Here is a 25,101-nt window from a genome sequence, read left to right on the forward strand (position 1 = left end):
GGTTCGGTTAAGAAGCAGAATATAATATATAGTAATTCAGTCATGAAATAATCATCGCTAGCACGCCAAGGAAATAGTACGAATCACCTCAACTAGTACTCTCTCCGAGAGCACCTTATTTACTAGTGACCTTGCAAGAGAGATGGCTTTATTTGTGAGATTGGAACGTAATACCCATTGCTCTTACAGACGTATGTATTTAGGAAACTGAAGACCTGCCAAGCACCGTGTTTAAATAACATAAAGCGAAGCCTCTAGTATCCTAAAAAGAGCCTTAATGGACAGAAGAACTTGAGAACAAAGTCATTTTAAACAGAAGGAATCAAGGCAGGGCTCTTCAAAGCCGGGGGCTACTCAACTCACACATACGATTCCTTCTCTTACACTTCTCCCCTAACCGACATCGCGAAACTCTAATAAGGGTTCCCGATCAAGCGATTAATCCCCAAAGAGCCACACATACGTCAAGATTAGCAGGTTTTCTAGCAGCAATTCGGAATTCCGCTTCGAGGATTACTAGAGAGAACTGTCCAGCCCGATATTTGAGGAGCAAGGACATAGAAAGCGAAGGTCTTCACCGAAGCCGGTGTTCGGTAAGTAGTCGAGATGCTCTGTGGCAGCCAAAGTACCATGTACCTGATTCGTCGCCTTGCTGTGCAGGGATAAAATGTACCAGGCACCTTCCCCGGCTCCCGTTGCCTGGTCGCTCCCCGCCAATCAGTGGAGCTGTTACCGAGAGCTCTCCCAAACCTCAAAATTTCAATTGCCCAAACGCGCGCCGGGTCAGCTCCAGATCGCGTCCACCCATCTGCAACAACCACACTGCGTTCTCCTCTCTAGTAGTTTGCCGCGCCCACTTCCACCTCCGATCGAAGAGGCGTCCGACGAGGAAACCACGACATGTCGTCGCTCTTCGGTAACAACACCCTTGGCGGCATGCTGGGCGGCTCGACCAGCACACCCCAGCAGAGCAACACCGGAGGAGGTCTGTTCGGACAGCAGAATGCGACGAACACCCAACAGACGAGCTCGACGCCTGCTTCGGGCGGACTTTTTGGAAACATGGGACAGAATAAGCCCCAGACGGGCGGCGGATTGTTCGGCGGCGGCGCCGCGACCACACAGCAACCGGCGCAGCAGTCGTCGCTGTTCGGCCAGCCGGCACAACAACAGCAGGGCCAGCAGCAGCAGCAGGGCCAACAACAGCAAACGGGCGGCCTCAGCCTGGGTGGATTGGGTGGACTGGGAGCATCGACGGCACAGAAGCCCTCCCTTTTCGGCGGCAACCAGAACCAGACGACCGGCTCGAACTTTGGCCAGAGCAATGCCAACACTCTCGGCGGCTCCCTCTTTCCCCAGCAGCAGCAACAGCAACAGCAGCAGCAGAACCAGAACCCGAACAACCAATCGCAATTGCAACAAGGCCAGCCGTCGGGCGCCTACTTTGATAGCCTTTTCGCCAAGAGCAAGAAGCAAGGAGATGGCGAAAGCGGTCTGGAGGACCTCCCCAGCCTGCAACTGGGCCTGGGCGACCTGCGTCAACGCTTGAAGAAGCTGGGAACAAAGGCGCAGGATCGTCCTTCCGATGGCAGAGCACACTACCTCCTTGCTGCGTCTGGTGTCGACCCCGGAACGGCGGCGAAGGACCTCGGATCTCTTGACTTGCAGACTGGCCGTGTGGAGAGACCGTCTGGTTACTCCCCTGCCGAAATCGACGTCGAGACGTACCTCGCCAACCTGCAGACGAAGACGACGATGAGCATGATTGCTGACGGTCTGGAGCGATCCGTTCGCGACTTTGACAACTTCTTGGAGGACAATGTGACGATGGAGTGGGAGGCGCAGCGCAAGCGCATCTACGAACACTTTGGAATCAAGGCCCGCGAAGAGTCTTCGTTCGGAGGTGCGGCATCGACAAGAGAGGCCTCGGGCGGTTTCGGCCGTTCACGGCGAAGCAAGACCCAGGCGACTGGAGCCCGCTCTGGTAGAGCCAGCGTACTGGGCAAGTCGAGCATGCACCGCTCTGTTATTGGCAACGCGAGCAAGATCGGCTCTCATCAGCCAGAGTTCTCCGATGTCGACCGGTCTGCCGATAACGGCGGATCTTTGACTGGCCACATCAACTCTGACGACAGATCTCTGCGCGAGAAGCAGAGCAAGCTCTCCGAGAAGGTCCGCAACCTCAACTCGGCCCGTCTCATCAGCCACCCTTACCCTATTCTATCAGAGCTTGCAGACGTTGAGCACCGTTCTCTTGATCCATATGCGCCACACATTGTTGAGGCTTACCATGCGGTCCGAGAAATTGTTGGTGAAGACCCCGAAGCAGAGACAACCATCAATGGTGCCACAGCGAAGGAGCGTCAGTTTGCCAAGATGTACCTGGACGAAGCTCCCAACTCCTCCAATTCGATAGCTATGCGAAAGAGACTCCTGGACGGTGCCAACAAGTACCTGGAGAAGCAGTTTTTGCAAGAAGTCGAGGGACTCATTTCAAAACACCCCCACGAGGCTAACCTCGGTGGCCGCCCCGATATTGTCAGTAAGATCAGAGCCTACATCCGACTACGGTCTGCAAGAAAGGATCTGGTGCCCGACAATACAGAGCTTCAGCAAGTTGCGGGCGAATACGTGTGGGCTATCGTCTTCTACTTGCTGCGGTCTGGCCACGTCAGCGAGGCTGCGAAGTATGTCAATGATAACGCCAACCCATTCCGCAGCATCGACCGTACGTTCCAGAGTTACCTCAACGGTTACGCCTCCAACGAGGATCGCAGGTTGAAACGCACACTGCAGGATAGGTGCAATGCAGAGTACACTCAGAGGGTGCGCAATGCCCCGGATAACTCGATCGATCCTTTCCGTATGGCCTGTTACAAGATCATCGGTCGCTGCGACTTGAACAACCGAAGCCTGGACGGGCTCAACACCGATATCAACGACTGGATCTGGCTTCAGTTCAACCTTGCCAGAGAAGGTGACCGCTCTGTTGAGGTGGCCAGCGAGGCCTACGGCCTGTCTGAATTGCAGTCGAGCATCAAAGAGATTGGCGCAAAGCACTTCCCCAAGACCTCATCCGAGGATAATAGTGGCAGCTTCGGCATGTTCTTCTACCTTCAGATTCTCTCCGGCATGTTCGAGGAGGCGATTGCCTATCTGTACCCCTTCTCCTACGTTGACGCAGTTCACTTTGCCATTGCTCTTGAGTACTATGGTCTACTCCGACCATCCGACCCATTCAGCGCCTCAAATGACCTGCGCAGCCTGAACGTTAAGGATTTGGTGCAGATCAACTTTGGCAGAATGATTGGCTATTACACTAGGGACTTCAGAGCGGCCGACGTCGTGTCCGCCGTGGACTACCTAACCCTCATCTGCCTCAACATGGACCTGTCTGGCGAGGCTGGCCGACGTCACGCCAACCTTTGCTGGGAAGCTCTGCGCGAGCTGGTCCTTGAGACAAGGGAATTCAGCAAGCTCATTGGTGATATCCGACCCGATGGCCAGCGGATACGCGGCATCATCGAGGAACGCGGCGCGCTCATCGGCCTTACGGAGGAGAACGACTTCATCAACACCGTCACCGTCCAGGCCGCCAGCTTCGCCGACGAGAACGGCCGCACCACCGACTCGGTCCTTCTCTACCACCTGGCCGGCGAGTATGATACCGTTGTCTCCATCGTCAGCCGTGCGCTGAGCGAGGCCATCTCCCTCGAGATTGGCGAGGATCCCATGCGTCTCATGCCCGTCAAGCCCCGCGCGGCCGGCCAGGAGGCCGAGACCGGCAGCAGCCTGAGCCTGGCGTCCATTGACGACCCCGTTGAGCTTGCCCGTACGATGATGTCCATGTACGAGCGCGACGCCATGTTCCACCGCAAGATCCAAGACCAGAACAAGGTCGCCTGCCGCGTCCTGCTCGAGATGAGCACCATCAAGTCCCTTGTCGAAGCCGGCCAGTGGGCCCAATGCTTAGACGTAAGCCAACCTTCCCCCTCTTGTTTCCCTCCCAATCCTTTCCAGTTGGAAGATGACTAACACGCCAGACAGAAAATCCGTTCCCTCGAGATCCTCCCTCTCGACGCCAGCGGCGACCCAAGCGTCATCCGCGCCTACGCCTCCAAGTTCTCCGGCCTCTCACAGCCGGTCTCGATTAATGTGCCCAACCTGCTCATGTGGACCATCATCTGCTGCACTCGCCAGCGCGACCAGCTCACGGGCGGCCAGTTCAGCGGCAACGAGGGCACCCGTCGCATGATGGTGGAGCAGATGAAGCAGATGACACTCGACCTCACCACCTACACCTCCCAGCTGCGCTACCGCTTCCCGGCCCACTTGCACGAGGCGCTGGCGAGGGCTTCTGCCGAGTAGGGGATGCATGCTGCGTTGCCCCTTCGGCGCCAAAAAGGCCAGGAAGCAGCTTTTGTTTTTGTACGTTTAGCAGGGGGGGTGGAGGGGAGAGAAAACGAGAGACGGGACAGTGGGCGATGATGAATCCAAGGGCTCAAGAAACGGGGCGTAAAATATTTTTGTTCGAGTAATACAGCAGAAAGAAAGATGCTGAATAGATACCTTCGCGAGACAGACAGGCGGCTACACTAGCCTGCGACTTGGTGATGTGTGTGTGTGTGTGTGGTGTGACTGCATGTGCGGTTGGAGAGGGTCTCACTACATCAAGCAATGTGTCAAAACAGTCACGATACAAAGCGTTATTAGATCGATTGGGTCGATTGGGTCGTGGTCATTGAAGGCCACTTTGTAAAAAGAATTCCTTGCTAAACCGCCTCGTTTTGGGGCATAATGCGAATGCTGGGGTATAATGTGAATGCTGGGGTATAATGTGAAATGCAACCTCCTGAGTACCTGTTTTACCAACACCAAAATCAAAAACCCAATTCTCGTCTCACCCCGGTGCTAGGCACCTCTTCCGCGACCACGACCCCGACCTCGACCACGGCCGCGTCCTCTGCCCCCCCTGCCCCCCCTGCCTCGGATAGAACTGCCTCGCGAGAAACCAGGAGAACCAATGCCGCTCTCGGATTCGGAGGAGGACGATATCTCGCTCTCAGACTCGGACTCTGTGCCAAGACGAACAATCGTGGGGCCACCCGAGGGCCGGCCTTGCCGCGGCGGAGAAGGGCTCGCGTCTGGAATGCCCGAGTCGGAAGAGGATGCAGATGATGGCGTTGCAGCTGAAGCAGCAAATTCATCATCTTGCTCGTCCTCCTTCCGCCATGGTCTGCCAGATGCGCCGGGGGGCGGAGGCGTGAGATCCAGACTCGGCTCCTTTGACAGCTCCCTGGCTGGTTCGGCCAACGATACTTCCTTAGGCTGCAGTTCACTTTGTCCTCTAGATGACCTCTCGGACGACGCTTGAGTCGGAGTTAAAGTTTCCTTAGCGCTTCGATCTCGCGACTTGCGCGAGGTGATCTTAAATTTCCCACCCCGAGCTGCAACTCGAGCCGCCATGGACATGAACTTGGTTGCACCTGGTGGGGGCGGAGGTGGAGACCTGTCGACAGGCTCCGTCTCTGCAGCGGCAGGCGAACTGGCGGCCTTGTTTTTGGGTGGCCGACCACGACGCCTCTTAGGCGGCGGGGCAACTGCCTCTGCTATCTGGGCCTCAGTCGAAGTGATCGGTACGTTTTGGGGAGATTCGACACCGGCCAGCTCTCGGTCTAGTTCCGCCTCCAGCTCAGCTTCAGTTACGTCCCGAGTCGCGCCAGTACCATCTTCCGAGGCGCGGTCCCTACTTCGGGCATTAAACGAACTGGCCCCGTCTATAGTTACGACACGACCCAGGCCCGATCGCCGTGATGCGCGCTCCTCACGCTTCTTCGCTGCAAGATCTGAAGCGGACGTAGTTATCACCGTAGAAGTTCTTGCGGCTGAAGATGGTGTAGAGTTCGCACTCTTGGGTGGCCTTCCTCGCCTCTTAGGCACTGGTGTTTCAGTAGCAGAAGTACCAGCAGTATCAATAGAAGCAGTGGCAGAAGCAGCAGCAGCTGCTGCGGCGTCGGTTCCTCTCTGGACGAGCGCACGTATGGCGTCAGATGCAAGGTCTAGGGGATTGGCGTTGCTGTCACCAGGTTGTGGCTCGTCATTTTCGACAAGCGGCTTTTCCTTGAACGCCGGCACGATATCATCCGGATCGTCAACCACGGGCTCTTCCACCTCAGCATAAGACACCTTAGGCCTTGCATGCCGCAGCTCAGGAACGTTTGCCGGGTATGAAGGCGCAGTGTATCCACTCTTTGGCCGCTGTTCATCGTCTGCCTGTGTCGCCTCCTCCACCTGTGTCGCATTTTCATCCTCAGGAGCTGCACTTACATCAACCGACTCGACGTTTTCTCCATCCACAGTTCCGGCTCCATCGGCGGATGCGGACGGCACTGAACCAAAAAGCGCGGGGTCCATGGTAGACGCATCGGCCGCATCATCCTTCTTCTGCTTCTTCCTGTGGTGGCTTTTAGGCGCATTGAAGTCTGGATCGAGGTCGTTCTCTTGTCGTGCTTTTCGTTTCTGTGCCCGCAAAGTCTTTTTGACGAACTCAGCTTCTTCATCGAATACCATTGCATCGGCAGAAGGCATCTGGAATGGATCGAAGAGAATCTGATCGGGTCCATCTTGCTCGTAATAGCCCATACCAAACATACGTTGGCCCTCCATGCCCAGGGGGTCTGGGTAGGCCGACTGGTCCCATCCACCGTTCATATCCATATCGGCGAAAGGCACGGAACGCTCATGCTCCACCTGAGATATGTGCTCGCCGTCGACAATGCCATGCTCGTGGAGTTGGTGCATTTCTTGTCCTTCGAGGATATGACTTTGGTCTGCATATCCGTTCATACCATTTCCCGCATGATCAACAGTGTTATTGCTGCCGTTCGCGATGTCTTCGGCAGTCAAGGCCGCTGGCTCCTGGGCCTTGGCAGTGTCGGCCTTCTCCCTGAGCTCCTTCATGCGCTTGCTGTTGGTGCTGCGGCCTTCCTCGCCTGCTGTCTTGAGCCAGTTCAGGTTGTGCACTCGGAAGTCGACAAGAGCCTCAACACTTCGGTCGTCCGCGATGGCTCGGGTATCGTGGCCAAGAAGAGTATTCTTTGGCGTATAGGGGTTAGTATTTTCCGCGCGACGGCATGCGCCGCAGTTGCAGATTCCCAGACACTTCGGGCAAAGCCAATTTTCGTTTTCCTGCACTGTCTGTGGCATCAAATCGAATGCTCGATAGAGTACTCCATAGCAGTAGCCTTCGTTGCAGTCTGGATTGGAGCATATTTGTACTTTGTACGAGTAATCCTTGTGACAGCAAACATGACAGCGTCGAAGATCTCCCTTCTTCTTCTTTCGCTTGTACTTCCTCTTCTTCGGCTTGCCATCATCTCCAAGCTCTGGCTCAGGTTCGGATTCAGTGAGTCGCTTCTCCTCTTCGAGCTTGGAGATGTCTTTAAAAGGTCGTTTGCGCAGGCCTTCTTGACAGATTTCTGCTAGCGACTTCTTGCCGCGCCGGCTGCGAGCAATCTCAAGAGGCTGCGGTGACAGCTCTATATCGACGAAGCCGTCGTTCTTGATCACCAGTGACCGCCATAGGTCATAGTTTTCCGTTAGCTCTGACCACTGCCACTGTTCGCACCACTGAAGATTGGAGATGCAGACACAAGACCGTCCCATAGCATAACACTCCATGCATACATCGTATACATCCTCTTCACCGTTAACAAGAGTTCGTACACAATGCTTGCAGGTCAGGAACCTGTTGAAGATGTTCGACCGGCAATATGAGCAAGTAACGCAAGAGTCGTACTCGACGTACTCAATGTTCTTTTCCTTAGTCGCGAGCATTTCGTCGACTAGAATCTCGGCAAAAAGCGAGAAGAGTTGACGAAAGTCCTTGGCGAGCTGCTTATATCGAGAGGAAGAGCGGAAAAGTTCAGACCCGAGACCGAGGATACCCATCTCACTGTTCTCCTCGGCCTGCACCATTTGCTGGTAGTATTTCTTGAGAGTGTAGTAGATGATGGCTTTATTCTTGTATTGTTCGTCGCGACAGACAAGCCGTGCCTTTGGGAGGGCCTCGTGAAGTGCCATGTCTAGGGTCTCAACTGTTGTCCGATTCCATGCAACCTTCATGGTGCGTGTACCCCTATTCCATACCTGATGAGGAGCCAAGGGCGGGATTAGAATGAAGTCGCCGGGCTTTTGCTCGACGACGTAGACAGGAAATGTGGCTTTTTTCCAGGCGTTTATTTGAGCAAAGTGCTTCTCAATTTCGATGTCGTGGCCGAGCATTGAAAGAAAGTACTCGCGGACGACCTCTCGATCTTTAGTCTCCGTCATGAACCAAATGGAGCTTCCCGGCTTCTCTCCGTTTTCACTCCCCGAGGCTTCAACCATGATATTCTGTCCAAGACTGGCGCACATTTCACGATGCGCCGGGGTGTAAGTTCCTTCGTGGCCGATATAGCACATAAGGTTCTGTGCTCGCATTTCCTCGGGAAGGCTTGACATGAGGTCTCCTGCGGGGGCAACGGTTGTCCTGTCGCCAATACTGCGGAAGACATCGTTGCTTCTTGGGTCGACTCCACCCTTTTGCGTGACGTTTCCGTTCATGTAGAATAAATTCGGAGGGATGATCTTCTGCAGGTGTTCGTGCCACTCGGGCGGGCAGTCGATGTCTTTTAGGTAAAGACGCTGCCGTCGCTCGTCTCGATAATTACTGGGCGTCCATTGATTGGTGAGCTGCTTCATCGCTCTCATGTAGTGACCCATGGTCATCGGAATCTCGGATTGGCTGGTAATGTCGCGGACGTTCTCCTCTGCTCTAGTGTTAGTCAACATTGCAGTTGCAGTGGAATGCGCACGTACGCTTCTTGTCATATGTCTTCTCCAGCCACTCCCCGCTGAATAACCACTGGGGAAGAACATCATTCCATTTCTCAATCACCAAGGGCTTCCCGCCTTGAATGACTTGCAGCTGGACCAATTTCTCGAACTCCCGAGGGCCCAGGCCCTGTATCTGAGCTGTCGATATACGGAGGACCCATTCGAAGTTCGGAGTCTGGTCGACGAGTGTATGGAGGTCCAGGTCAGGTGGAATCGGGTCGAATTTGGCTTGGGGGTGCGTTGAGGTAGGCATCTTGACTACTGAGTACCATCCCGCGCGGGAGGTGGGGTTTCGAGAAGAACGCGACTGCTAAGGTATCATATGGTCGCGCCAGGTGCAATATGCACTCCAGCGTGATTTATCAAGCTTGCGACGCGTCAAGCCATTATTATATGGCAGAAAAGAGCAGGAGTGGCCAACTTTCGATAGTGGGAGTCCGATGTAGTTGAAGCCTGGCGGGCGTGTCGCGCATTGAACGGAAAGTGGTCGGGCAAGGCTGACCAATTCAAGATCGACAATGTACGTATGGAGAAGGAAGCTCAAATGCGCAGCCAATCACTAACGAGATAGGCGCACGGTCCATGCCATATTCAAGGATGGGTCCTTCCTTTCAACGGCACCTCTCAAATTTCGGTTGTCTCGGTGGAAAAGCTGAATGTGAAGAGGGACGTTAGGGAATCCGAGAAACGTGGATTTTTTTTTCAGGGTGCCGGTAAGTTCTCGAGCTTTCTCATGAAACAACATTTGCTTTTATTATATTTTCAGGCATAAGGAAGGATATGTCATGAGTCCTTGCCGCAGCAGTTGCATTCTGCCTTTCGGTCTGTAAGTGCCTGTCTTCACGAGCAAGGCTCAATATCGATGAAGCCGGTCTCCTTGCATCACCGCTGGCATCATTGAATCTCCTATCGAACTGTCTGTGATCTCTACACATTTGATTTTGCATTGTCCCAGGATATTATATACCTAGTTTGGGCGGATGTAGTGTCATTGTTGCATAGCTAACCTTGATTATTGCATCTGCCTATTTGTCAGTTATTGGCGATGTTTCGACGTCCCATATTTGGTAACATGAGCTAACATTACGATAGTGAGTAATATGAGGCAAGTTAGCTTGCTGAGAGCTCCTTTGCGGGCGGCATGGCAGCCCTCGTCAAGGACAACGGCGCTGTTGTCAGCTGCATCTTCGTCACGATTCGGACTACAGTCACACCGCAAGCCAAACACCAAACTTATCCTCCGGAACTCAGCCCTTCACACGTCAGCGAAGCGTCTCACAATTTCAATCACCCAAGACACTCCTGTGGTGCCGTCTCCCGCCGAATCTGTCTATTCGCCACCTAAGACCGGCTTTCTTTCTTACCTGCCCGCATCATGGGTGCCGTACGCTGAACTCACCCGCATCGATAAGCCTGCGGGCACTTACTACCTCTTCTTCCCATGTCTCTTTTCAACTCTGATGGCCGCCCCCATGGCCGTCCCCATGGCTTCCCCAGTTTCTGTCATTGGCACTTCTCTGCTGTTCTTTTCGGGGGCTCTTATCATGCGAGGCGCAGGCTGCACTATCAACGACCTGTGGGATCGCAATCTTGATCCCCATGTCTCGAGAACGAAATTTCGACCTATCGCGCGGGGCGCTATCACTCCCTTCCAAGGACTCGTCTTCACTGGTGCCCAGCTCCTTACCGGCCTGGGTATCCTCCTCCAATTTCCCACCTCTTGTCTGTTCTACGGAATCCCGAGTCTGCTCTTTGTCGCCTCCTATCCCCTTGCCAAGCGGGTAACCTACTACCCCCAGGCCGTTCTAGGGCTCACGTTCTCCTGGGGCGCAATGATGGGGTTTCCGGCTCTCGGCATCGACCTGCTTTCCAATAGTGCGGCATTGACGGCTGCTGCATGTCTATACACTTCGAATGTTGCCTGGACGGTGCTGTACGACATGATCTACGCCCATATGGACATCAAGGATGATGTCAAGGCGGGTATCAAGAGCATTGCTTTGAAGCATGATGCCGAAACCAAGCAAGTGTTGACGGGCTTGGCCACGGTTCAGCTTGGTCTTCTGGGTGCTGCAGGTTTCGCTGCTGGGGCTGGTCCGGCATTCTTCATCGGCAGCGTTGGAGGAGCGGCAGTGACGCTTGGTGTCATGATCAAGCGGGTAAACTTGAAGAGTGTCAAGGACTGCTGGTGGTGGTTCATCAATGGTTGCTGGATCACAGGCGGCGTCATTAGCCTGGGCCTAGCAACTGACTATGTTGTAAGATATGTCCAAAGCGGAGAGGAGGGCGACGAGGAGAGTCGAAAGCCATGAATTGTACCAACATCGTCTGTATTCATAGCACATAGAATCGAATAACCTGATTCTTCACGCCCGATACCCCATTTTTGTCATTTCAATGCCGCATGTCAGGTGACTTTCATGATGTTTTATTTCATGGACCAAAGTCTACCCGCAGTATCAGGACCATAACCCATTGATGCCAATGCAAGCGTAAAACTCCGAGTGCCGAATTTTCTTCCACTGCCTCCCTGCTTGAGCTTCCCATCTAAGATCTGGGCTTCTCCTTCTTCTCCTTCCACAGAGCGAGCAGACCGACACCAGAGACCTTGACGACCTTGAAGCGAACACCGGGGATATCACCCTTGGCCTTGCCCTTGCGACCGAAACCAGCCAGGAGGACCTCGTCGTTCTCGTCGACGAAGTTCAAGCAACCGTCATTGGGGACTAGAAAAAGAATGTCAAGTCAGCATTTCTGTTCCTCACCACCACATCTTCCAGAACCATTGTTCCATTCTGTCTTCTCCGTCCAGAATTGTAGGGGCTATCGGGGGATTTCGTACCGAAAGCAGTGACCTTCTTGCCGTTCTTGATCAACTGAACACGAACGCACTTTCGGATAGCGGAGTTGGGCTGCTTGGCCTCAACACCGACCTTCTCGAGGACGATGCCCTTGGCGTGGGAGGAGCCACCGAAGGGAGAGGACTTGAAAGCAGTGCCGAGGGCACGCTTCTTGTAGTGGAGGTCGGACCACTTCTGGTCCTTACGGTTGGTGCGCAGCTTGCGCGCCGCGTTAAGTCCACGAGGCATGTTGGCTGATTGAGACTATCGTCAGTTGCAAAGCTCCAAAACAATTATATAGTTGATCGGGTAATTCGTCGTTGTCGTAGAAAATGGGGAAATCGTCGGCCACGGGAACGAGGGCTTGGGTAGGATGGCGAAACGTACCGATTTGTTGGGGGGTATCGCGAGTCTTGACTTGGTGGTGGTGACAGAGCCTGCGTACAACGAAAAGTTGACCAAACTGAGGCTGGATCCGTCAATGGCAATTTTTGGTAGGGTTTGGTGGCCCTAGAGGGGAACTTGGGGAAGCGCAGCAGGAAAATGATCACGTGCAAAATGGTTCGGGCTTGCCTTAACGAGCGGAAGAAGCTCGGGTGGAAAGTACGCGAGTGGATCCATGTATCAACCAACCATATGCATCGAGTTCGCACGGAGCTTTGACGCCCCTGTCTCAATGGTTTGGCCAGGGGGCTGGCCGCTAGGTTGGCAACCTACTTGTGTATCCAACCAATCCGATCAGATGCCGTCAGGTTCGAGAGATACTGTCTCAGGCCTTCAGCCCAGAGCTCGGAATGTGCACGACGACACCCAAAATGTAGGCATGTCTCAATCAGTCAAGAGCAAAGGAAAACAGCGCGATCCTCCGCCAACTCTCTTCTTACATCCTTCTCCTGCTGCCTCTCATGCCTCCCTACCTGGCATCCTCGCGCCAGGAGCGCCGACATCTTCATCTGCAGGCGTCTCACCTCTGCCACAGCAAGCCATGAACCTCCAACTAAATGGATCACTTCACACCGGATCGGTCGTTACGCCGTCCGTTGCTCGCCCTGCCCGTAATCTCAAGACGTCACACAGCACCCGGAGCACCGACAGGACTGACGCTTTATGGGCGGAGATGCAGGCGACGCTCGAGGAGGTTGAGCTGTCGGCATCCGGTGGAACTCACGTCTTTGGTCCGGATCACGACCGCAAGCTGGAAGAGTTGCGGACAGCCCAGATAGCTCTGGCGCAGGCTTGGGCACGGAGCGAAGCCGACGAGGCTATTGAGATGACCGGTCAACGTTCCAATGCGTCAGCAGCTGGGGAGGAAGTTCGCAACTTGAAGGGCGCAGTTCTGGGAGAAACCGGCATGGCTTCAGATGGCACCGAGGGACCGCGAAGTACGGGAAGCGGTGGTGGTAGACCAGGCAGCAGCGGCGGTACAGAGCGCCTCGGTGCTAAGCTCGAGCAGGAGACGGAGGTGGATATTCTCCTTGCGCGGAAGAGACGCGAAGCCAACGACCGATATTTCCAGCGGGTCAACCAGGGCGTCCTTGACGTCGTTGCCAAGCTTGAAGATGTTGCTGTTGCCATGCAAGCCGTTGAGCAGGAGACTAAAGATATCTGGGGTGAGAACGACAGCATGGCAGGCAGTGCAAAGGGGTAGAGGCATCCGAGGACCTTGTGGTTACTTTCATGGATGTACGGTTTGGCCTCTGCATTGCGCCAAACTTTGTTCATCTGCATTCTCAGGGCTGGAGTTTATTATTTGGGGATCATGAATTGGCGTCGAGGATCTTATGCACATCACGGAGAGAATGGGACACCTTGATGCATGCGTCACCTCTATGAGCCGGGGGTTGTACTGTGCCTCTACGGGCACTGGGCCAGTATCCAATAATACTTTGAAAAATATGTCGACTTACCTGCCAGTTGTTGAAAGCTGCGGTGAGCCCAACACGTAAGCTCTCTCTGAGGTCCATACACTGGCACGGGTTATCAAGTTGGGTCCTGCGAGTCCCGTCATCGGCTGAGCATACGTACACGTGGGCCGGGCGATGGCAGGCAGCAATGTCACTTGTTAATTCTACAACGGGATAAGCGGGAGCGCCAGACGGGCGTTGGCGCCACAGAGGGTAGAGGTTGCACCTATAAGTTCGTCATACACATTGCTCGATGGTATGGTTGATTAGGTGGTGAGACTGACGAAGTAGCTCCATGCAGCTGGGCCTTCCGGACAGGGAAGGCCGAATTCAGACGGGACGGTGGACAAGACGTGGAGAGAGAGACAGGAAAGTGGGTACTCTGTTGCACTGTTGAAGCTGCGCCAAGGCCCGCCACCCCGTACCATGTATGGAAAGTCGGACGGAAATGCTGGCAAAAATATGCACATGGGCATCCATACAGTTCGGTAGCGCCACTGTTGCCCCATCACTGCCGGCTCCCAAAGCTGGCTGGAAGCCTATGTACACGTAGTGTACGGGAACTTGGAAGAAGAGACCTGGCTAGGCAGAACACTTTGGACCAATTACCAGTTATTTAAGGGCACCACCGGTACCCATGGGGCAGGTGGTAAGTAAGATTCGGCTGGCAATTGCCCGTCTTAGGTACCTCCCGCACTGTCCCCATCCGTCACTGACAAAGGGGAACCCAAACACCCAGGTCCAGTCCGTCACCGTCCAACTTGCACCTTGCATCCACCCACCCTTCTCAATCCGTCTGTCTCCAGCAAAGAACGATTTAATACCCGCGAACTCCCCACACGGCCCCCTACAACGCATCGTCTGCTGCCTTTTCCTCCCACTCCGCCATTCCGATCATCCTCGACGTTGATCGATAGCTGATCCCTCCCGACGTTCTGCTAAGCCGTCTGCCCACTTTCGTATTCCAAGTCTTCGGCTTTACAGATCCTTCAACCCTATATTCCTCGACAACCCTCCATCTCGAAATCCGTGACCATGAGACCCTCCGCGTTCCTCGTTGCCGCGCTCGCCGTCGTTCCCGGTGTCCTCGCCGTCGACCAGATGAAGTCTGTCATCATTTGGGCCAAGTCCGAATCCATCAGCGACGAAATCATCCAGAAGGCCAAACAGTCCATCATTGATGCCGGTGGCCAGATCACCCACACCTACTCCCTCATCAGGTAGGCACCGCTACGCCGACCAGACACTTGGACTGTAGCAACTAACATATTTGCAGGGGATTTGCCGCCGTCACGCCTGTCAAGGTCCTCGAGTCTGTTCAGTCCTTCAGCGAGGGTCTCGTGATCGACGAGGACCAGACCGTTTCCGGTTCCTAGAGCGATGCGTCGCTGCATTAAAAACCGGATCCCGATCCGTTGGCACGACCTGCGATTCGATTTTTGCGAAGCATTCGACTAGTGAAGGATACGACAATGTGTGAAAAGGACTTTGGCTGGACTAGGTCACGAGAAAAATGATATCCGCCCCTTTCCTGGCGGCTGCGACAGGGACAAGCAAGGAGGCACTTTTTACCCCCATTTTCGTCATAGACGGTTTATCGCTACGGAGTCAAGGAGTTTTCCACCATTCAATAGTGTCTTCGGGCACCTTTTTATATAGGGCAGCGAAAGGATTGGTCGCAACTGGTCATATCCTTGTCAATGCCGCAAAATAAATACAACATCAAAACATTCACTTTAATTGACTCGAGTTTGGCTGGATGGTACTTGACGGCTCACATTTGATCAATGAAGGCTCAGCATTTGTCCGAGTATCGACGTCATCGCGGTTCGTGGGCCGGCGAGTAGTCGATGCGAGGGCTGTATGCGGCTGATAGACCACATAGGTAGCAAGGCCAGTGACATATCCAAGCCTTGTAAGAACCCTCCAGCCTCTAACCTACAGGTGATGTGCTTGATGAGTGGAGAGGAATCGTGTGCGGAAAGCAGATGCGTAGATCAAAAGCGGATTTATGCGTCTTCTAGCTTCCCCACTGCCGGCCCAGGATGTTTGTTTAACTTGGTGGGAGAAGATATCGTTACTGGACAGCGCAATCTCGATTAACATGTTTAGGTGTCGTCTAAAGTGCTTCCTGCTGCAGGTGCTGTACACCACAGTCTGCGGCATCATGTGCGATGGGCTGCCTTCGCGGAATGAGAGCCGGTGTCCCTGGATGCAGCGTCATGGTCCAATTGCGCCGGGCAGAGCAAGACATGGCCATGTCACAGACATGTCAAAGCGCATTGTGGGGGGCTCCTTCGAAAGCCACAGCGAAGAACCATTGTCTCTGGATCTCACTGGAGATACCGAGTGTGCTGAAGAATACATTCTTCAGCCTTGGGTCCAGCGCCCAGTACTCCATGTCACAGGAAGTCATAGAAGAAGGAAAAACCTCTACAATGGCATGGTTACCAAGCTTTGCCGGGGCGTTATACTGGCGCTGTCACGATGTAACAATTGAAGGGGCCAACCCATCCATGCCCCAGGGAATGTCCAGCACCTGGGGTGAGTCTGTGCTCAAGCAAAAAGGCAGGACAGCTGTTTAATTTGCGATCTGTGTTGCTCAACAGAAACACTGTCAACTGATCTATGACCATCGGGGGGAAATGAGTAAAAAATGTGCCGAGTACACCTGTTGCTGATCAATAATTTTGAATTCTTGTTCTTGCCCGTGTTAATCATAAACATAAGAGTTCAAATAAGCCTTTTTTGAAAGGAGAATCCCAACAGAAAGGAAAGAAAACCCCGACAGGATTAGCGCTGTGTTATGCACCTCAGGTCACAGGTAGGCCGTTCCAGCTTGTGTTTGGCTGTCTATCCACAGGCTCCAAGGGTAGGGTCAGATAGAGAAGCCCGGTGCTATCAGTGGTCTCTTTACTCTGTATTCTGCTACATTGTAGCTGTGTCCGCCCCACTGTAGCATCCAGGCCCCCTCCCCTGGCCATTTGTCCCGCTTCGCGTCATTTCGAGTTTCGGGCTTTGGGGGGGCGGGAGGCACCTTAATGTTAAGGGGTGGTATTTCGCTTTATTGCTTTATTGCCGTCTGCAGTTGCCCGGCGAAGTACCTATGTACCCTGACAGTAGTGACGGTAGTTGCGCACCACGCGGCAAGGTAATCCCTCTAGCTGCCTTTGGCAAGTAATCGATAAGGGGAGCTCGATGCAGGTCATGCAGGAGCAAGATTGAGAGTGGATTCGACAGAGAGAGAGAGTTTGAACGTGAACAATGCGTCTGTCTTTGGGACCGGACGACGAGTACAAGACACTTTTTTTTCCCTGTCCCATTCACCTGTGCGCGAACAAGGCTCTGTTCACATTCCTTTCACCGCCCTTCCTCGGCCGACGAGGCTCTTCACGACCCGACACACCTTTAATATCCTCCTTACCCTACTGCCCCTTTGCGATGCGAGCTTCCCGGGCCCATGGAACCACATTTCCCGTATCACTTTGACTTGCATCCACGAACTTGGTGGAACCGAACCCATTCGCTTTCCACGTGCTCTAAACCTACTCAAGATCTATAGTCAGAATACAGACGGCCACGAAGAAAACGACCGTTACGACGAATTAAGTAGGCATCATGCCGTATTCAGAGAGCGCGCAGGCCGCGCTGGTTCAATGGGTAAGTTGTCATGCTGCGCTTTCCCTCCTAGTCTACCCCCTTGACCGGTCGTGTTGCGTCGCTACAGACTGCTTTACTGTCGGGAGATTATGCTAACTCAATGCATCTGCACAGGCGAATACCTTCCCGCTCGATAAAAAGGCCGACTCAATATCCGACTTCCTCGATGGCCACCTCTTATCCCAGGTCCTCCGCGACCTTGACCCCTCCTTCGACTCGAACGGCAGCGAGGGCGAACTCTACGACGTCTACAAGGGCATTACCAGGCTGGTCTACCGCGAGTGCCCCAGCCTAATCCGCCAGACCAAGCTCGCCGACATCCGCCCCAGAGACAGAGAAGCAAAGCCGGAGGCCATCAGCCAGGTATGCTCACACACGTGCCCGTCCTTGCTCAAGCTACGGGAACCAATGCCTCGACTAACATGTTGTCCTTGTCAGCTTCTTGCGGTTCTCTTTGCCATTGCAATGCTCGGTAGTAACAACGAGCGATATGTTATGCGCATCACCCAGGACATCTCGGACAAGACAAATCTTATGCAGCTGCAACGGATCACTCAAGATATGAAGGTGGCGATGGACGACGCCGATGCCGCGGACCTTGAAGAGGCCTCTGATGTCGGCCACGAAAGTCACGATGTCGACCTGGCGATGGAAGCCGACAACATTCGTCTCCGCTCTGACCTTGACAAGAAGGGAAAGCTGCTCGCAGACATGGAAACGCGCTTGGGTCACTTGCAGGAGAGTTATGACGATTTGAAAGAGGAGGTTGTTCGGAAAGGCAGAGAGCTGGAGGCGTTCCACAGTGCTCAAGATGGCGCGGGGAAGGAGGTCATCCAGTCGCTGGAGCTTAAGCTGCGCGAGCAAGATGAGCTCATTGCCAACCAGGAGGCACAAGCCGAAGATGATCGCATTACCAAGGAGCGACTGACGAGCGAAGTCGCGGCGCTCAAGGCCAAGACCCAAAAGCTCGAGACACTGGACGATGAGGTGAAGGAGTTGCGATTCAAGAACGAGGAGCTCTCTCGCAAGGCCAACATGGTGGAGCGATACAAGCAGAAACTCGAGGCACAGTCCACCCTATCAAAAGAGATGGACAATTTGTTGTATGAGAAGGAGCAGATGCAGCGCGACCTCATCGAGTATGAGAAGGTCCTGAAGAGGAACCAGGCGTTGGAGCAGACCAACGAGCAGTATGCCTCGAAGCTCAGAGATTATGAGCTGCAGTATGTTGAGTTGGACGCGCAGCGACGAGCTCTTCACGACGATACCATGCAACTGAGGGCTCGTTTGGCAACTCTTGACGCTCAGCGTCTGTCTGATGAGCGACTGATTGCCGACCTGCAGGAGCAGATCAACGCCGGGTCGCAGTCTGCCTTGTCGCCAGATGCCGGGACCACAGGCTTCAGCCTCGAGCAAGAGCTTGAGGGGGCTGGCAGCAGCGCGCCTCCCAACCTCAACCTCGAGGTCTCACGTCTCAAGGCCGAAAACAACTTGTTGCGCAGCGGCATGGGCTCTGCGTCAGAGAACGCTCGGCTACGACAAGAGCTCGAGGACGAGCGTAGGCAACGGGAGCGCATTCAAGGAACTTATAACGACACCTTCGAGAAACAGCAGCTCGCAGAAGCTCAGATCAGCGCTCTGATCGAGAGCAGCGGCGAAAAGTTAGTTGAAATCGTTGACTCGGCTATACGACTTGGCCTGGATAAAGTGCTAACTCAAAACTACTACCACAGCGAAGTACTTGCCAACCTGAGAATCCAGCTCGCCCAGAAGACCCATGAGCTTGACAGCGAAAAGAGGAAATTGGGCGAGATTCTTGCTCAGCTCGCAGACAAGGACCGTGACCTTCTCAGCGCGAGGACTGATCTCTCTGCGGTTGCGAAGGACAGCGTTGAAGCCCTCGAAGAACTCAAGTCTACTGACCAGCTCATTTCAGTGTCAATTCGAGAGGAACTCGAGGCTGCACGCCAACAGGTCAAGAACCTCGGTACTGACCTAGAAGAGCAGCGCAGCTCACTCATAAATGCACTACTCGAAAAGGACAAACTACGAAAGGACCTGGACGAGGCCAAGGAGGGACGGCAAGATGGTGCCGAACCTACCGAGGTTGTCCAGAAACTCCAAGACAAGGTCGAGAAATTGCGCTCCAGACTCAAGGAGCGACAATCGGTGAGTTTCCGCCCCAATTCTTTCATCGGCCTGCGACGTACCAAAGTCGGTGTTTCCAAAACACCGACTACACCGCCGGCAGCTGTCTTGTACGACAGTAATCCGAGTGTTCGGCCCCAAGCTCCCCCATGCCATTCACATGCTCATTTTCCAACTCAATCAAATCCCCCATCCCCAAAAGTCCAGCAGAAGAAGAGTTGGTGGAAAAAGGTTTTCGGACGGTCAAAAACGCCTTCTACTTCTAGGCGTTGATTCTTTCCTTTGTGACCATTGTTTTCATCTCTGATACATTTGCCTTTGTACGGGTGTAACTAACGGTTTTTCTCCCCCTCAGCAACTGGAGAAGGCCGAACAAGATAAATACGACTTGCAGCGGAAGCTCAAGGCCGCGGAGGGCGGAGAAGCTGCCGCGGCACAAAAGGTACGTGTTCGCCATGTTATAGACCCAATGATACAATTTCTTCTTTTGAACACCGGTCTTGGTGTACTTGTGAGAACGGGCGGCTAACAAGCGTGGCATCAAAAGGCTGCAAGCGACCAGATCATCAAGAATCTCCAACGCGAGAACGCGCTTATTGCCACGGCGTGGTATGATCTTACTAGTCGTATCCAGAGCAACCACGTCGTGTTGCAAAGGCGCAACGAGATGCCCAAGAGCTGGTTGGGCAAGCAGAGGCAGATGGTCAATGGTAGACTCCCGTCCTTCTTTGTCAAAGCAATATGTTCTTTGAGGACTAATGAGCGAAAACTGCAGCTACCCCTAGAAAATAAGCCACCTCGAGCTCCCGGCACGTTACACCTTGCGTCTCTTTGTGTAACGCACGACGCCTTAGCTACATTGCCACTTTTACATATTTGACTTCTTATTACGCCTTTTTGGTGCCGGTTACGCCGGAGTAACAGAAAGCATCGTGGCGTTGGACCTTTCTTCCCTTTTTTTTCTTTTTGATTTTGTCTTAGCGAAAAGGGGATGGCTTGGCTGGCCTGCATCTCGGGAGCATTGCATTGCACTGGGCGGTCATGGGCGGAATTCTGTCTCCTTTTACAAAGTCTCTTATTTTCATCGACCCCTTTCGTGCCTCTTGCCTGATATAGTTGCAGCATCTGGGAGGTGCAAGCCTTGCGGCAGGGTTGGGAATGTTCTTTTGTTGGTTTGGCTGGGGTCAATCAAGTTCGTTCGTCACTCTTGGGCTTAGAGAATTGATAAAATATGACTATTCCCGTTGACCGACCTCTCTCGCTTGGCTACCATGTGAAGTTCCACGTCGTCTGGGGAAAGGGTGGTGGTCTACGTCTGCGGGTACCCCCGATCCGCGCTGCCCGCGGCCGAGGTATTATTTACTATTCATTTGCCACACAACACCCCTCGCCCCCCGCCATCACGAGCCCGGACGTCCCGGATGTGACTAAGTAGGTGACGTTCGGTCCAGGCGGATGGCGAGAGAGAGAGGAATGATGGCAAGCCGGTTTCTTCAATCGGAGAAGACGGGACTCGGGGAATAATGCGGCCCCACCGTTACGCTTCTGGGCAAACACCGAGATAGGCCGAATCCGGCCACGGTGTTCGTTGACGCGTCCGGCAATCTCCAACGCGTCACAGGGAATCATTTCACTCTCTCACGCATACAATAGAAGAACACCTCCGATGATTTGAAGGCATATTTGTGTGTTTGGGCCATCCAGCTGCAAGCCGCCGTTTTTGGTTATTAGTGAGACAATAATGTTGTTGTGTTACATACAAGCGTGCGATGGAGAGGGTTTTTCTACACGATACAACAGATCCTCGGCGGTTGAGCGGGCGGAAATGCCAGAAGTTTGGCCACGTCGACGCAAAAGACAAAAGCCAGCCTGTTGTTTTAGCAGGAAGGGGAACCGGGATGAATCCTTTCCAGTCCATTTCATGATCCATAAAAGTCCCATAAAAAAGTTCCTCCGATCCACGTCCTCCTTTTCCGGCCGTGATTTCCGAGGATGACAGAGGGCCGGAAAGACGTTCAAATCAACCATCTCGTTTCTTCGTAGTCTAGAGCGGGAACGAGCGGGCGGTGGGAGAGCAAGGTAGTGCCCATACCCGTCTAGTTCTTTCCGGCAATGCGGCTGAGGATGCCGGAGGCATGGCCCTGGCGCTGGGACTCGAAGACCTCGAGCATGTTCTTCCACACCTGGCCGGGCTCTTGCGACGCGTCGAGACCCTTCCAAATGCCGGTGTCCTTGTAGTAACCGACAACGGGGGCAGTCTGGGAGTGGTAGGTTGCCAGGCGCTTCTTCAGGGCCTCGGCGTTGTCGTCGCTGCGCTGGATGAGGGGCTCGCCCGTAATGTCATCCTTCATGTACTCCTTGGGGGGGTTGAAGGTGCTGTGGTAGCTGCGACCGCTGGCGGGGTGGACCAGACGGCCGGTGATGCGGGCGACAAGAAGGGAGTCGTCGATCTGCAGCTCGACAGCGTGCTGGAGCTTCTGGTTACGCGCCTTGAGCATGGCGTCGAGACCCTCGGCCTGGGGGACGGTACGGGGGAAACCGTCGAGGATGAAGCTAGGTTGTCGCCGTCAGCAAAACTCACTCGCTGTGTGCCTTCAGATCATTCATCCAGCTCCGGGACCGGGGGGAAGATGCGCCATACCCTCCCTTGCACTCCTTGTTGTTCTCCAACTCCTCCTTGATCATGCCAATGACGATGTCATCGCTAACAAGGCCACCTTGGTCCATGATCTTCTTAGCTTCCCGGCCGAGCGGAGTCTTCTTGGCGACCTGAGATCGCAGCATGTCGCCAGTGGCCTGCGAGTGAAACTCGTTGTCAGAAATGATCTAGAGAGTAGGTCTCCTGTCAATGGGGGGCCAATTGACTTACCAAGTGGCAGCAGTTGAACTTCTCCTTGATCTTGGGGGCTTGGGTACCCTTGCCTATGCGAAAGGTTCAGTATTGCCGTGGCAAAACTGCATGCGCGAAATCGCTCGACTGGAGCTACTTACCGGCACCAGGGGGGCCGATGAGGATCATGCGAACTTCCTCAGTGGTGAGCTTGCCAGAGCCGCCGGTCGCGCGGTCCTCCAGAGCCTTGATTCTGGACTCCAGGGTCTCGACCGTGTTGGTCAGCTTCTTGACTGCTTCCTCAACGAGACTGCTCATTTTGACGGCTTGTGTTGGATCGATAGAGCCGGACCGAGGCTAGATGGCGGGGGAGGAGCAAAGAAATGCAGGAAGAGACTACAGAAGAAGGGGGAAGAGAGGAGAGGAGAAGGTTATGGAGTCGAGGCAGAGGTTGGAGGACTGGGGAGCAATCCGACTAAAGCGTTGCGGGAAAAATAATTGCGAAAGAGGTTGAGAATTGTTGCGAGGCCTGGCAGGCCAAGTCGCCCAGGTTCCGTCCCCGGTTGTGCCAGGTACCACATACACTGTACCGAGCTTTGCGCTACAGTGCTGCGAAAATGGCCCCGTCAAGGCAGGTGACAGACCACCAGACGGCCCCGGTGTCGAGAAGCGGCACGGTGATTGGGCAGATACGGCGCCGGGGACCGCTGGACTTTTCTGCTGGGGATCAGGGTGGTAGGCGTTCGTTCGGCTGTTTCGCAGCATAACAGCGCCCTCCATATTTCCGCCCTGGTGCCACTGGTTGCGCTTCCGTTACAGCGCTCCGCCTGTCATTGGCTGGCGCCAGCCATTCCCTCTCCGCCGAGGTCCAGCGAGGGTACGTACTGGATACTTTCACGCCACGAACTAGGTAGCTTGCGGATAAGGGACGGCATCAGAAGCTCTCCAAAATGCCCCCGGCGCACCGGATGGGACGCCTTGGTATGAGGTCACTGGGTCTCTAGTTTTGGCTTCGAGGTGCCTTTGGTGCTTTCCGGTGCAACATGTGCGTCTCTTAGGGTGATCCCAGTCACCCGCAATTCTCCGAAGACCTCAATTGGCTTCGTGTTCAGCCGTTACTTGTTGCCGCTGTGAGATGCAATAAAAACACGACGTCAAGCTATCAGGGCCACCTTACTCATTGAGCATGCTTGCAGGGCCGACGCCGGACTTGGCTGCTGCTGCACGGAGATAATCTGCATCGGCTGATGACTAAAGAAGTGAATGCTGCCACTGCCTGTCGCCTGCAAGACAGACCAAAAGCCCGGCTGTGGCTGGTGGCTTCCTGTGTCCTGCTGGCTTAGATAATGTGTGGCTTCCACCTGCTTACTGTGCCTCCACGTGATTTGGCGAGGCTCGAGCTTTCGCTGGCACCTAAGCCCGATTCGTAGCTAAGCTGGGCGGGAAGGCAGCCTCAGCAGTTACGACACCACCACCACCACCACCTTGCAACACAAAACAAAATCACTACCGCCTCCCCCGACCCGCCATCTCCTCGCGAACACGAACCAATCTACCTTACGAAGCTACGAAAACCCCTCTATCATGCCTGCCACTACCGCAGAGACTCTGTCTCTCGTCCAGCGGAATGTATCCGTTGCCCCTCTCGTGCTTCTTTCCGTTGTCGACCACTACAACCGGGCGGTAGTCAAGGGATCGAAACGGAGAGTGGTGGGTGTCCTGCTGGGCTCAAATGACGGCAACAACGTCCGTGTATCCAACAGTTTTGCAGGTATGACTGTTTTGTCGGTCCACGAACATCGAGGCCACCCCCGCGAGGCTGACCATCCATGCAGTACCCTTCGAGGAGGATGACAAAGACCCCTCAGTGTGGTTCTTGGATCACAACTATGTCGAAGGAATGAATGACATGTTCAAGAAGGTCAACGCGAGGGAAAAGCTGATCGGCTGGTATCACTCCGGCCCCAAGCTGCGGGCATCCGACCTTGAGATCAACGAGCTGTTCAAGCGCTACACCCCAAACCCTCTCCTAGTCATTATTGATGTACAGCCCAAGGAAGCGGGTGTGCCGACGGACGCATACTTCGCTGTGGAGGAGATCAAGGACGTAAGTATCGGAATGGTCTCGATGTGTGAGTCTGACGCTGATTAACATGAAATAGGACGGCACAACCACGTCGAGAACCTTCGTCCACACTCCGTCAATTATCGAGGCCGAGGAAGCAGAGGAAATCGGTGTCGAGCACCTCCTCCGCGACATTCGCGATGTCGCAGTGGGAACCCTCTCGACAAGAATAACAAACCAACTCCAATCTCTCCAGGGACTGCACCTTCGCCTCCGCGACATTGGCGCCTACCTCCAGAAGGTCCTCGACGGACAGCTCCCCGTCAACCACGCCATCCTGGGCAATCTCCAAGACGTCTTCAACCTCCTACCCAACCTGTCGACGCCAAAGGGTGACGGCAAGTCAACCGGTGGCGAGCTCTCTCACGCCATGAGTATCAAGACCAACGACCAGCTCATGGCCATCTACCTCAGCAGTCTCATCCGCGCCATCACGGCCTTCCACGACCTTATCGAGAACAAGATTCAGAACCGGCAGCAGGCGGAGGAGAAGGAGGCTAAGAAAGATGAGGCGAACGGCAAGGATGAGAAGAAGGACGATAAGGCGAACGGCGTCAACGGCGAGAACAAGGAGTCCTCCGACAAGGATAAGGAGGCGAAGGAGAAGAAGAAATAGAACCTGCGCGGTGACGTAGCGGAAGGGAAACACGGGAACTGATACCCGCCATAGACATTGGGACGTGGGCATGTCATAATATCTCGGCGTCCAGGGCGGCA

At 54.3% G+C, this 25,101-nt stretch overlaps 9 protein-coding genes across 9 annotated transcripts; 6 read left to right on the plus strand and 3 right to left on the minus strand.

Annotated features, from left to right (window-relative positions):
• Positions 1-900: 900 nt before the first annotated feature.
• EsH8_II_001034 (linker nucleoporin NIC96) lies at positions 901-4,368 on the plus strand (the record flags this gene model as incomplete). Its single annotated transcript, XM_083264332.1, has 2 exons — positions 901-3,975; positions 4,048-4,368. 2 exons carry the CDS (start codon positions 901-903, stop codon positions 4,366-4,368), a joined length of 3,396 nt encoding a protein of 1,131 aa, XP_083121654.1.
• Positions 4,369-4,911: 543 nt separating this feature from the next.
• On the minus strand, positions 4,912-9,130 carry EsH8_II_001035 (uncharacterized protein; the record flags this gene model as incomplete). Its single annotated transcript, XM_083264333.1, has 2 exons — positions 4,912-8,810; positions 8,860-9,130. The coding sequence occupies 2 exons, from the start codon at positions 9,128-9,130 to the stop codon at positions 4,912-4,914; spliced, it is 4,170 nt and encodes a 1,389-aa protein (XP_083121655.1).
• Positions 9,131-10,018: 888 nt separating this feature from the next.
• EsH8_II_001036 (4-hydroxybenzoate hexaprenyltransferase) lies at positions 10,019-11,189 on the plus strand (the record flags this gene model as incomplete). The annotated part of the gene is made up of 2 exons (XM_083264334.1): positions 10,019-10,051; positions 10,086-11,189. The coding sequence occupies 2 exons, from the start codon at positions 10,019-10,021 to the stop codon at positions 11,187-11,189; spliced, it is 1,137 nt and encodes a 378-aa protein (XP_083121656.1).
• Positions 11,190-11,424: 235 nt separating this feature from the next.
• On the minus strand, positions 11,425-11,966 carry EsH8_II_001037 (40S ribosomal protein uS12; the record flags this gene model as incomplete). Its single annotated transcript, XM_083264335.1, has 2 exons — positions 11,425-11,603; positions 11,720-11,966. The coding sequence occupies 2 exons, from the start codon at positions 11,964-11,966 to the stop codon at positions 11,425-11,427; spliced, it is 426 nt and encodes a 141-aa protein (XP_083121657.1).
• A 574-nt stretch (positions 11,967-12,540) lies between these two features.
• On the plus strand, positions 12,541-13,365 carry EsH8_II_001038 (DUF5315 domain-containing protein; the record flags this gene model as incomplete). Its single annotated transcript, XM_083264336.1, has 1 exon — positions 12,541-13,365. One exon carries the CDS (start codon positions 12,541-12,543, stop codon positions 13,363-13,365), a length of 825 nt encoding a protein of 274 aa, XP_083121658.1.
• A 1,291-nt stretch (positions 13,366-14,656) lies between these two features.
• Positions 14,657-14,997, plus strand: EsH8_II_001039 (uncharacterized protein; the record flags this gene model as incomplete). The annotated part of the gene is made up of 2 exons (XM_083264337.1): positions 14,657-14,841; positions 14,898-14,997. 2 exons carry the CDS (start codon positions 14,657-14,659, stop codon positions 14,995-14,997), a joined length of 285 nt encoding a protein of 94 aa, XP_083121659.1.
• A 2,242-nt stretch (positions 14,998-17,239) lies between these two features.
• On the plus strand, positions 17,240-20,221 carry EsH8_II_001040 (uncharacterized protein; the record flags this gene model as incomplete). The annotated part of the gene is made up of 7 exons (XM_083264338.1): positions 17,240-17,281; positions 17,396-17,644; positions 17,720-18,942; positions 19,015-19,450; positions 19,785-19,871; positions 19,977-20,139; positions 20,205-20,221. 7 exons carry the CDS (start codon positions 17,240-17,242, stop codon positions 20,219-20,221), a joined length of 2,217 nt encoding a protein of 738 aa, XP_083121660.1.
• A 1,304-nt stretch (positions 20,222-21,525) lies between these two features.
• EsH8_II_001041 (adenylate kinase ADK1) lies at positions 21,526-22,577 on the minus strand (the record flags this gene model as incomplete). The annotated part of the gene is made up of 4 exons (XM_083264339.1): positions 21,526-21,982; positions 22,071-22,225; positions 22,299-22,351; positions 22,421-22,577. 4 exons carry the CDS (start codon positions 22,575-22,577, stop codon positions 21,526-21,528), a joined length of 822 nt encoding a protein of 273 aa, XP_083121661.1.
• Positions 22,578-23,843: 1,266 nt separating this feature from the next.
• Positions 23,844-25,000, plus strand: EsH8_II_001042 (proteasome regulatory particle lid subunit RPN8; the record flags this gene model as incomplete). The annotated part of the gene is made up of 3 exons (XM_083264340.1): positions 23,844-24,030; positions 24,095-24,366; positions 24,422-25,000. 3 exons carry the CDS (start codon positions 23,844-23,846, stop codon positions 24,998-25,000), a joined length of 1,038 nt encoding a protein of 345 aa, XP_083121662.1.
• Between the last annotated feature and the right edge of the window lie 101 nt (positions 25,001-25,101).

Source organism: Colletotrichum jinshuiense, chromosome 2 (assembly GCF_051148585.1).
Source record: "Colletotrichum jinshuiense chromosome 2, complete sequence".
Taxonomy (NCBI): Eukaryota; Fungi; Ascomycota; class Sordariomycetes; order Glomerellales; family Glomerellaceae; genus Colletotrichum; species Colletotrichum jinshuiense.